At 45.0% G+C, this 12,562-nt stretch overlaps 1 protein-coding gene across 3 annotated transcripts in view; it reads right to left on the bottom strand.

The window, feature by feature from the left end:
* The window catches only part of LOC135507583 (FHF complex subunit HOOK-interacting protein 1A-like), a 35,342-nt gene that overhangs the window by 13,558 nt on the left and 9,222 nt on the right, over window positions 1-12,562 (bottom strand). Inside the window, exons 1-8 of one of the 3 annotated variants that reach the window (XM_064927113.1) lie at window positions 9,162-9,239; window positions 8,413-8,488; window positions 6,054-6,293; window positions 3,061-3,372; window positions 2,690-2,889; window positions 2,429-2,600; window positions 533-778; window positions 204-371 (exon numbers count right to left, since the gene is read on the bottom strand). In XM_064927113.1, coding sequence (XP_064783185.1) covers window positions 204-371; window positions 533-778; window positions 2,429-2,600; window positions 2,690-2,889; window positions 3,061-3,372; window positions 6,054-6,173 — 1,218 coding nt within the window. In that variant the 5' untranslated portion in view covers window positions 6,174-6,293; window positions 8,413-8,488; window positions 9,162-9,239. Of the gene's footprint in view, window positions 1-203; window positions 372-532; window positions 779-2,428; window positions 2,601-2,689; window positions 2,890-3,060; window positions 3,373-6,053; window positions 6,294-8,412; window positions 8,489-9,161; window positions 9,240-12,562 lie in introns of those variants that run through there. The other 2 variants (XM_064927112.1, XM_064927114.1) reach the window with 2 other exon arrangements.

Here is a 12,562-nt window from a genome sequence, read left to right as displayed (position 1 = left end):
GATGTGTGGATGTGGCTGACCAGAGTGTCCAGGATGTGGACGTTACCTGGAAGGGTGTGTGGATGTGGCTAACCAGTGTCCAGGATGTGGACGTTACCTGGAAGGGTGTGTTGATGCGGCTGACCAGCGTGTCCAGGATGTGGACGTTACCTGGAAGGATGTGTGGATGTGGCTGACCAGAGTGTCCAGGATGTGGACGTTACCTGGAAGGGTGTATTGATGCGGCTGACCAGCGTGTCCAGGATGTGGACGTTCTCGTGGCGGTGGAGGAGGATGAAGGAGAGGAAAGTCTGCAGCAGGACTGGCTCTGACACTGACCGCACAAACAGGTCCAGATAGGCCGTGGTAGTCATCACCTCCTCCAGGGTCAGCTAGAGAGAAACACACAACCATCAGTAGGCTGGATACAAATAGGCTGGATACAAATACGCTGCATCCTTCCTTCCAATCTTCCTGGAAGTAGTGACTGATCTGACATTGATCTGGAATGGTGGATCTAATACTGTGCGATCCATGCTGTGTTTATACTGACCTTGTGGAGGGCCGGTGCCAACACAGGCACCAGAAAGCCATTGTAGATGTAGCTGACCAGCTGGTCCCTGATGTTGGGGTGAGCCACCTGAATGACTGCATTGCAGAACTCCAGTGAGTTGAGGAACTGGACCAGGGTGGGCATCTGTAGCCAGTCCTCTCTGTGTAGGCAGTGCCACTCCTCACCGGGCACCTCCAGCTTGGTGGGCAGAGACGAGTAGAGACCGCTCAGCCCCGTGGCCAGCACCTAGAGGAGGGGAGAGGAGAGAGAGAGACGCATTTAGTGGAACCCCTTCAAGTAGGCTATTGCTCACTTACACCATATAAACTGTACACTGTGGTCTGGTATCACGAGTATGTGACCAAGTTGCTGGGAATAACTAGGATCTAATATTATTATGCGTTTCCTTTCATCTTTGCATGAGTTTCCTTTTGTGCATGCGAAAGATAACCATCCATGACTTTGCACAAAGGGCTGAAATGCCTTGGCAGGATAGAGCGATGCCTCTAAACCAGGGAACTGAATGGGCCTCTGTTCTGACTTCCTGGTACAGGTATTTCCCTGTCTCTCCATTGGCTTATCCAGGCAGTAGGAAGGTAATCCTGTGACAGAGAGGTATTGTAGCCTACTCCTGCTGTGCAGTTACGTCAAATACTGTTACATAACTGGTTATCGTCCATGCAGCCTGTACAGTCTCTCCACGGTACAGGTGAGATTGAAACACATTCTGTTGACACTGTTTAAGCACTGCCAAGCTAGATAGTCAGTCCACAACGGCTTAACAGAAGTGTTTGATAGTGAAGATACTAGTCGCAACAGGACAAGTGTTTTGTGGGGGATACCGTAAAACCATTTAGATGGGCAGACTGGTGCATTGAGGATGACACTTTAGAGAGTTATAGCTAACGATTTACAGTATAGATTAAATATGAGCATTGAGCAACATACATTCATTATGAGTGTGGAAGTGGGCACAAATGACTGTTATGCATTTGTGTGTTCACTCTGGCTTCACTCTTAGTGGGTTTTATGGCGCAGATATAAATTGTTTTCCCCTTTCATGCTTTGAGCTGTACTGTATGTTATAAATCTACCAAGTCCCTTCTCTTCATGGTCTCACATTCAAATAACTAGTGTGTGAATCTATGCATGTGATAGAAGCCTCATCACCCTTCCCCCTCCCTCTAAGCTGAAAGCAAGTGGAGAAAGGCAGCATTACTAAAATGACCTCTAGTTGATTTAACCCAAGTTTATTTTTTTTAACCTTTATTTAATTAGGCTAGTCAGTTAAGAACAAATTCTTAGTGGAAATCGATTATCATTTATAATCATCGACTTACGTGTTCATCCATTTTGTTTCTTCAAACTAATATTTTTTTAAGGTTTACAATTTAAATATACAGTCTGAGATGTGTATAAAATATTTTTACAGCTGGGCTGAGTTTAGCCTTTTAATTACATGGGTGTGTTGCTTGTTACATTATCATAAGCATATGAATACCTCATGTTTAACATACAACAGCGCCACTCTCCTTCGACCTGCTTCATTATGCATACAGTAGGCGAAGCATATTTGGGCTATGAATATCATACGCATATCAGGGGACAAAGAGAGGTCAGGGATATTAATTTGTCTGGTAGTTGGTACAATGAGTTAATAGGACATTGAGTCAAGGGCAGAACAAACGTCCATATGACATGTATACAGAGGAGATAGAGAGAGGATTGAGAGAGGGGGAGGACAAAGTCTAAACAAAGAGAGTGAGAAGGGCAAAGGGACAGTGAGACCTAAGAAACAGAAATACAGAGCCATACAACGAGTCAAAAATCAGACAGAACGTGAAAGAGACCAAAAGGAGCAAGACAACAGTATCATAAAGACAGACATCTCCTCACCGGACAAAAGTAGGTGTTCTCTGCGATGTGCTGGGCCACGCGCTGGTTCTCTGCAGACAGTGACATGATAAGGAGCAGGGCGTCCCGGGCCTGCTGGCCCACCAGGCCCTCCCGGTGGATGAAGGGGATCAGCAGGGAGAAGATCAGGAAGTTGGCCGCCCCCTGGTCCTCGCTGTAATAATCACCATAATAATTGATGGGATTTCTATAGTGCTTTTCCAGTATCTCAAAGCGCTTTACATTGTAAGGCGAGAAGCTCACCTGGTATGGAAGAAGAGCTCCAGGACAGACTGGTCCTTGGCCAGGACACAGCACAGTTGGTTGAGTAATGACACCAGCTCAGCCTCCACCTCCGGGCCAGCTGTCCCCGAGCACGACGACAGGAGCATCATTAAGGGTCGTAACACAGGTTTGTGGTGCAGTAAGGGCTGCCGCGCCTGGCCCACAATCATCTCGTACATCTTAGAAGAAGAAGATTACTTTATTGTCAGTTGTCACTGAGATGTCTTTTTCCTTTATCCCAACCCCCTGAGACACCCTCCTCAAATCATGACAGATTTCTCTGTCAGACCAGGGATTCAACCCCCCCAACCCTCTAGTTACCGACCACCATCTCTGACCTCTACACCTACCTTGAGTTGCTCCAGTTTCATATCATCAGTAAACTGTCGCCTCAGGCTCCACAGGAAGAGCCTCTCCATGACGTTCTCCATCACCACAAACTCCAGGATGGGTCCCATGGCTCCCGCCTGGCCGGCGTCCTCCTCCATGAGCAGGAACAGAATATGTTCCACGTAGTTCTGCACCGCGCTGGCCTCGTCCCCCGGGACGGGCCCGCCGAAACGCATGGGGCCGCCGCTGGAGAGGCCGATGACACCAAGGGCAGCCATGTTGCTGCTGGTGTTGCTGCGGAGAGGATCATGCTTCTCCAGGATCTTTACCACCTGAAGGGACAACGGGGGAGGTACAGGGTTATGACCATAGAAATTAATATAGTACCTGTATATCTGTGGTAATTTCACCTTCATTTTACAAGGAAGAAGATCAAATAAGATGATAGTTCTCGCAGTGAACTGAATATTTTCTTTGGTCAACTTGAAGTTTATTCGATAACCTCGAAAGAGCAAGGTTAAATAAATCAACTAGCAAATCGTAACAGTTGAAATCAAATGAGCAAGTTATTTCATTGCGTGTACACCAGAGTATAAGACAAACTCTCTCAGACTCTGCCAAAGTGCTTACAATGATGTTCAGGCTAAATTAGATTGACTGAAACATGTTGGTTTGTTATGTTGGTAATATTCTCTTGGGAGGACTCATAAGTGACAGTTAATAATCGTCATCGGACAGCCTGCTGCTGTCTTTATTGATCTAGATGAACACAACAGTCTCTATTACAAGAGGAAGATCTGAGAGAGAATACAACTCAAGTCCTACGGGAAATAAATTGGGGAAAGCTGATGCATCGTTTGTGATTTTACGAAGATTACATTTGCCGGAGTCATGTCAATATAATATCTCAAGCCCAGGCAGTTACAATTGTGTATAAATTGGGTTTGTGATATTCCAATTCCACTGTTGCCTGCAGAATTCTGTACTGAAATGTAAACGGACAATCACAAATCAAGTGACATCGCATTTATATTGACAATGAACCATAAACAAAATGAACGCTAACAGTGACATGCACATAATATCAATATATTGATGGTAAATCAGCTTCATATGAAAGTGTATAAGGCTGTTTTGTCCTCTATATGTTTGTGCATTAGTCAGTCCCTCTCTAGTAGGATCTCCCTACATAAGCCTCACTAATGAATACAGGACTGTGTTCAGTAGCCCACAATGCATGAAAAAAGTTCTGTTGCCTGGGAAAAACTCAAATCTGTATTCTCATTGGAAAGATTCAGGTAGTACCTCCCTGTTTCACTAAGTTTTAAAACATTCCTTTAATGAACACTACCCAGACATGGGAGGTACCATTCATAGAGTCACAACAATGAGCTCACTGTCCCCACCAGGCCCTGCTACCATGGCGATGGGAAGTCCACTGAGAGCAGAGCAGAGGGAGAGCCAGACTGGCTGACTGAGACAGAGCTCCCAGGTGACTGATTGATCCAGGCATGATAGCGCGGTAACCGCACAAGATGAGTGAAGAGAGGGAAGGAAGAGGAGTAGTGATGGGTGTCATATTAAAAAGTTGCCACTTCCTTCACTCATGTCGGTCTACAATCCTGTTGGGTATTTCTGGTGTAACAAATAGCTTTGAGGACATAGCTGGGTAGCACAGTAGGACTATAGATGATCAAGTGGCCTTTTCTAACCACTGACTGGACTGACTAGTAATACATGGAGGTGGAGGCATGGAGCCGTCAGGATAATGGATAACATGTACTGGTACATAGAGATAAATCAATATAGTTCCCTTTGTGTACTGGTATCTGTATATAACCATAGTGAGATGAAACAAACTGTTGCCCAGAACATATTATCCTGTCATGGGCAACCCACTACACTGAGTGAATAACATCCAGCTCTCTCAGACATCCTAACAAAAGGACAGTGATTTCACAGGGGTGTGGAGAGGGAGAGATAAGGCTGAAGCCATTGACTGTCAATGATAGTCTACCCATTTTTCTGAAATGTCAACAGTTTTCCCCAATACAGGGTCCCGGGGGGTGCCTACTTAGCAGGCTGGTCTTTTCCAGGAATTCTAAGACCCAAACTCAATAGCACTCCTATCACGCTATTAATTAGCCAAAATGTAGCAATTAAGACTCAGCTGGAGCCGTACTGTAGTGCCAACCTGCCTGCAGAGAGTGTCCAAGCTCTAGAAATGTCCTAAATTTCTGAATATGATTCTGTTGAAACCCTTAACAGTGCACTTCACAGACCTAACATTTATATTATCCCATAGAGCGGCGCACATTTGGCCCAGCATCGTCCTGGTTAGGGTTTGGCCGGGGTAGGCCGTAATTCTTAACTGACTTGCCTAGTTAAAAGGTTAAAAAATAAATAAAAATGATAAATGCTGAGAATGATACACAAAAATGAAACTGATTGAACATAATTCCAGGCCTCTTGGTTGTGTTGTTACTGTTCTACGTCCAGCAACGTGAGCTCCAACCCCATTTTATAGTAAATTATGTTTGTGTTTCCAGGCCTTACTGTATTCTATTCTCTGTAGCTGAGAGGGGTGGAGACTCCTGCCAACTCCCTCCCACTGGGGTGAACTGAGGCTGAATAGAGAAGGGAGGAGCCAAGTAGACAGTCATTATTTCAGTTACATGCTGTAGCTGTTCAGTTACCACGATGAGGTCTGAGCCTGAGAGGGTTCACGTTCATGGGCGGGATTGTAGGAGTTTAGGTTGTAGGATTTAGGAAATGTTTGCGTTATAGGTTCTGCAGTGGGGTTTGGAGTTATGGTTCCAATTATAAGAGTTTGTGTTTTAAGAGTTTGAGGAAGAGCTTCTGGGTTGAAGTGATTGGGCTACAATGATATGCATTTAGTGTTCTGAGGGTTTGAGTTATACAATCTCTACGAGATTTTGCTATACAAGTTAAATGAGGGGTTTGAGCTGAAGTTATAACTAGGGTTACAAGAGAGAATTGTGGTTTTGTTCACCTGTGCCCAGTGGTTCTTGAACACGATCATGCAGGTCTCTGGGTCCACCCCTTTCAGGACCAGGGCCTCCCCCTGTCTGCCATCCCTGTTTCTGTTGGCAACCATGGAGGCCATCATCATGGTGACCAGATCTCGTGTGGGTTAAACCATTACACAGGACGGAAAGGGGTAGAGGGGGAGAGTCCTCACTGGAGACCGGCTGAGACCACTTGCACAGGGGGATGAGGGAACACTGGGGATCTGCAGAACACAGAAAACATCATGTCATCATCCTGTACATGCAGATGGTGAATCAGTGATTTGTCATTGTTCAAACCTATAACAATACATACTATGGCATACTGTAGGAGTAGCTGACAGATTAAGACTACTGTTAGCACAGGACAGATTAAGACTACTGTAGCCATAGGACAGAATCAGGGTGATTGATTGGGACATACTGTACAGTTGACCACTAGCCAAAAAAAAAAACACAAACACTGCAGCAGCCTGCAACACGGTCTTCTCTCCCCCTCTCCCCCTGGATACACAGCAGCTAGGCATGCGAGAGAAAAGAGAGGGAAAACAATGACAAGGCACAGCCAGAGAGCGTGCGAGAGGGGGAGACACTCAGCCGGTGGCACAAACCATGCCCTCTATTCCTCAGCTTGACAAGTGCCTGCCAAAATGCTTACCCAGGGAAAAGTGGTGATGGCTTTGTAATAATATAAGCCATTTAGCAGATGCTTTTTTTCCAAAGCGACATTTGTAAGTATGGGCAGTCCCAGGACTTGAACCCACTATGCTGGCGTTGCAAGCTCCATGCTCTAGCAACTGAACTATGAAGGACCACAGATTTACAGTCGTAATGCCTCGCTAGTAGGCTACAATGCACAGTGAATTCCCTAAGGTCCCAGTGACAACACTTTCGTCACCCACTCACTCATCTTGTGACACCAGAAGAGATTATGATGCATGACAATAGAGTGTGTATTACCAGCTAGTGGGCCCGCGAGAACTAATAAAACACTATTCTTTCCATGAATGGTCGGAACTGTTTTGGTATGTAAAATATGTTGACTTTGTCTGTAGCCTAATGTTATGTTGATTCTAGCTCTGTCCAGAAGCGCCTGTGAAAATATGTCCCTCGCATATCTAGAGAGTGAGGTCAGGTGTTCGTTTCTCACACTGCTCGTCAGTCGGGAACCAAATTAATGATTAAAAGTACTAAAAATAACTTGTCTGTCAAGACACTGCAGAACTGTTCCAGCCTTAGAATTTAACTGCTACACACTTAGACCTGTATCCCCACAGATTGAAATAAAACACAAATACATTCTCTATGCTTACACCAGCACCGATGGACTTTGCAATGCACAGAGGCATTGCTAACTTAATTATGTGACTGTGACAGTCATAACAATAGGTGCAAGCCAGGGTTATTTGTTGCTTCCCTTGTAAAGGAGGTGATTGTACAGGAAAGAGGACCATTGCTGCAAAACAAAATCTTGGCTATCTGCTAACATGGTGTAGTGCAACAGGCCATCTCCCTCCCCGCCCCAGTCCCTGCTCAGGTCAGTTATAAATAGGACTATAACTCAGGACGGAGGATATTTGGATTCTATTATCTTCCTAGAATCCCATGTTTCCGCTCCTCCGGGGACAGTGAATGGAGACTATGGTGGTTCTGAGAATCAGATGATTTTCATTCTAGAGTCTAGTGATATGTGATGTCATTGGCCAAGTGCCCACATCAAATGGGCGTAATTCTGAGAACAACTGATGTTCAGATTATATCCATGTCAACAGATCACACTTTGAAGACTTTGATAACAGACTAACAATTGGGACTGACTAGATAGTAAATAAAAAATAAAAACTGGGCTACCGACTCAACCTGACAACAATGCAAACAAACGCACAATGCCTAGTTAGCCGTTGATGGGTACTGGCATATAAACAACCAGGTCATTAAACATTTTGGGACAATGTCTTCTATTGAAGACGTCTGCTTCATACGATGTATAATAACAACACATGAATTGCAGCCATGCACTGCAGGAGTTCAACTGTAACCCTCCTGCTGGAAGCAGAAGCAGCTGCAGACTGTCAGACCACAATGACCAATTAGAGATCAGAAAGGCTGCCCCTCAAACGGACTCTCAACCAATCACGGCCAAGTCAAACTTTTTTTTGAATGGTTTCGACCCACTTGAAGAGGAGAGACTCAACAACCAGCCACAGAGCTTGGCACCACAGAGAGACACTGAAACACTCATGCTAAAGCTAAACACATCTGTTTTTAGTTAACACAGGGAACGTGCCTTATAGGAATGCATGAGGCAGGGTCACCCAGGACAGAAATCGCTGAGATTCCTACCTCTGTTTCACCATGGTTGCTCGTCTTGTATCGACGACACAGAATGTCCCCTCTTTACATCCAGACACACCCAGTCCTGTGGAGAGAGAGAGAGGGAAGTCTGACACACCAGAGGAGGTTTGAGAGCAGCACTGCCAGACAGTGTGATTGAGTGGAGTTCCCGGTAATGTGGTACGGAGCAGTGGAATGACTGGAGACTAGAGCTATGTGAGGAAGTGACTGGACGATGTGAGTAAGAGGCTCAGAACACCACTGACTGTAGAGAGGGGGGGAGCAACATACAGAGAGAGAGAGAAAGAGGGAGTAACACAGAGAGAAAGAGAGCAATCCAACAACCCCCGCCACATCCACACACACTAAACAAGCATGGAGACAACAGTGCCAAACTACAAACTAACATCTTCTGAAAGAACATAATAAATGTCATCATCATTTGTTGAATAATCATGCTACTGTTCACTCCAAATAGAGTTCTGATATAATTGGCGTCTCTGGTCAACCATGAGTTCCCCTCTCCTCCCCTACATGCTATGACCTCTGACACTGTCACACTGAGGCACCATGGGAAACCTGTCACAACATATTACAGCGCGCAGAAAGACTTTAATTCTACGATGTAACCACTGACCACACTCGTCGAGGGAGGTCAGATCACAGAAGTCCACACACGTCAAATAAAACATAAGCTAAAACATTCTAGGCATTCTCAACCCCACCGACAACCACCATTCATGTCCAAGTTGACTTACTCTGTAGCGACAACTCCTAAATGTTTCCCTGAAGATCATATCGGCATGATGTATTGTAAACAATAACCACAGTCGGAGCTCAGTGTGTGTGTGTGTGTGTGTGAGCCCCCCACTGCCCAGACTGTGGCTGTAGTTCCTCCAGAGACCTGCTCCACCCATGGAGGGGAAGTGGGGGTCCAGGTCCAGCTGGGTCAACGCAAACAGAGAGGAGAGGGGAGGGGAAAGGAGGAGAGGGGGTGTGCTCTAAAGGAATCCACACCTCCATTCACTCTCACACACTACTCTCCCATATAGAGAAGCCATAAAGCACTAAAACTCTCAAGTACAGATTTGTAACAAGTTCTTAGTTTCACACTAAAAAGCCCCACTATAGTGCTGCACTGCTACCAACAAAACCCATAACTGGACACAAACAACTCACCAAATACCACATTCCCAAAGCTCAGCTCCTTCCTATAACAAGCACTCTTCTCATTGGGTCTGTTTTAAAAACACAACATACTGGAGACAGTGGGAGATACTATTACAGTCCTCTGCTTAGTGTCCCAGCCAGATGCATGACCCCCAATTATAGGGTAGAGAGAGACAGTAGTAGCAGTCTGTTGGGTTCCTCCAGTTGGCTGCGTCTCTGCTCGGTCTTAATGCCACAGTAATACGTCCTCTCCTTCCACAGACAGACACATTACCTCAGAGTCTGTGTCCTCAACCTCATGGGGTCAAAACAGGCCTGGTGGTAGATTAGTGTTGTACTTTTATAGTGGTTAACCTACCTAACCTGGACTCAGACAACAATGCACGGGCAACTACTGTATCCTATAATCAAACTGAAGATTCTGTTTGTATCTTGGCCATCTTGGTTTCTTCTTAATATGGTTGGAGTATGAGTGCCTTTTAAACTTCACTACTGGGCTAATATGTCCCTGTATAGCTCAGTACTGTTTGTAGCTTAACACTCCTGCATATTATATCCAGGCTGCATCACAACCGGCTGTCGTTCAGAGTCCCATAGGGTGGCACACATAGGGTGACCCAGCGTTGTCCGGGTTTGGCCTGTGTAGGCCATCGTTGTAAATTGTTCTTAACTGCCTAGTTACATAACGGTTCCATGTAAAAAACAAATGTACATCCTCCCAGTCTCAGTACATTAAGAGGTAACTCTTCAGTGTGCCACGCCTCAAAAATAGAGTCAGTCAGTGATGAGCAATGTTGACCTCTTTAACCCATCCTAAATTTGTTTTTCATTCCTGTTATAGGAAGCTACTTTTTAAAATTAAATTATGCTGGGATTGACACCGAATCATTCTAAAAACCAATTATAATCACAGGAAATTAGGGGTCAAAAATGTATGACTAGACTCCACACCAGTTACCGAAAACACCAACAACTTGTAGCTAAAATATAGCTACTCCCCTCAGTACTTCCTTTCTATATTTTCTATGAAAATATGACCTAAATTACACACACTCACCTACTGTAACCTAACTGCATAGTGTACTGCAGTTGGAAGACATATTGAAGATACTACTATATTGCCTGGAGAGGAGATGCTCCACTTGCTCAAAATAGAGCCCAGCAACACTGTCAAGTCTCAAAATAGGGCACCACTTCTGTAAAGAGGAGCAGCAAGGAGATGGGGCACCACTTCTATAAAGAGCAGCACCAAGGAGATGGGGCACCACTTCTATAAAGAGCAGCACCAGGGAGATGGGTCACCACTTCTATAAAGAGGAGCACCAGGGAGATGGTGCTTTGCTTTCACACAATGAATGTAGTCAGCTTTATTATTTTTGATGCCTGTGTAATCAACTCAATTTATAATGTTTCTGGGAGAGCATGTGACCCCAGAAAAGTGTGTGTGTCTGTGCGTCTCCATAGCCCCAAACGCCAGAGACTGGATAAACAGAAAAGCTCTGAAGAAGTCTTGAAATCAGCATCTCCCTTTGAAAACAGGAGTGTTGACTAAGGACCCCTGTTGCGAGCCAGACACACACACACACACTTTGGAGGCACTTAAACAGAGTTGAAAAGGGAAGAAGAGGCATGCTGCTTTAAGCAGTTTTAGAGCGAGCCGGTGACTAATCTGGATCAATAATGAATCAATAGTCACATTGATCATGAGGACGTATGTAGTAACACACTACTTGTGGCTCATTTATTCCAAAATGAGGTGAAATGGAACAGACCTCCTGCTGTGATCGGGCACAGTGAAGAAACCCTGTTGAGATCAGAGACCTGAGTCACTGATGAAAGATTACGATGTAGCCTAGATGGTGATGAAACTGAATGATGACAACTGCAAGTGATGATGATGATCTCATTCTGTCATTATCTTTCTCCATCCCCACTCTCACAAGTACAAAGGAAAGAGAAACCTCCGCACTGCTCTTGCTCATTACCCACTCCTACTGGCACACAGAGGACATGAATCCACTACAGGAGTTTCCACCGTTTCAAAACACATCCGTTACCTAGCAGCACTATCGAATCTAGTTCCATCCCCCTCTCGCCCACAGACCTAGTGTCATCCTCTAACCATGGTTTCTGCCATTCATGACCAGATGTTATTTCTGAAGGGTTTGGGTCAGAGTACACAGGGTGAGATGATTTCCCCTTGGGGTGGAGGTTAACTCCTCAGAGAGCTTCGTGTGAGTGAGGGAATACGGAACAGCAACACCAGGAGAACATCAAACCTGCTTTGAAGCCTAGTAGATGATAAGGAACACGGAGAATTGAGAGGAACAAATAGGCCAACTATAGCAGTGTTTTAAAGCCATACCACCACAGTCAAACTAGAATAATGATAAATTAAATATAGCAGCATACCACCATATTGATTTTGCTAAGGAAGCGCAAGGGGAAAGGGAAAGAGAGATGGAGAGAGAGAATGAGAGAGAGAATGACAGGATGAGAGAGAAAGAATGAGAGAGCGAGAGATACAGAGAGAGAAAGAGGGACAGAGAAATAAAGTGAGGGACAGAGAGAGAGAGAGCGAGCTTGAAGAGATCAACACCACATTCCCCACGCCACTGTTAAATTCATTCTAAGAACCTGTTAGATTAGAGGACAGTGACCTGCTGAGTGTTCTCTGTCAACATTGTGTTAGTTTCGCCTTGCGTTTAGAAACATCACTGCATTGACATTTGCTTATGGCCTCCTGACATAACAATACTATGACATAGGCCTATGCTATACATGCTATAACAGTCACTGAATGTGTATAAGTGTCTCTTGAGTAATGAAAGTAGCCAAGTACAAAAGACACTGTAGTACCACAGTAACCTACATCCCTATTCAACCAGTGCATGCCATGTACGTCTACACCACACAGCGTCCCCAAAATGGCTGTGGCTGGTATCTCTACCAGGTTCCAGACCCCTTGCTGCTAAAATAATATTCTCCA

The sequence above is a fragment of the Oncorhynchus masou genome, chromosome 21 (assembly GCF_036934945.1).
Source record: "Oncorhynchus masou masou isolate Uvic2021 chromosome 21, UVic_Omas_1.1, whole genome shotgun sequence".
Classification (NCBI taxonomy): Eukaryota; Metazoa; Chordata; class Actinopteri; order Salmoniformes; family Salmonidae; genus Oncorhynchus; species Oncorhynchus masou.
This window is presented reverse-complemented; position numbering and strand designations above follow the sequence as displayed.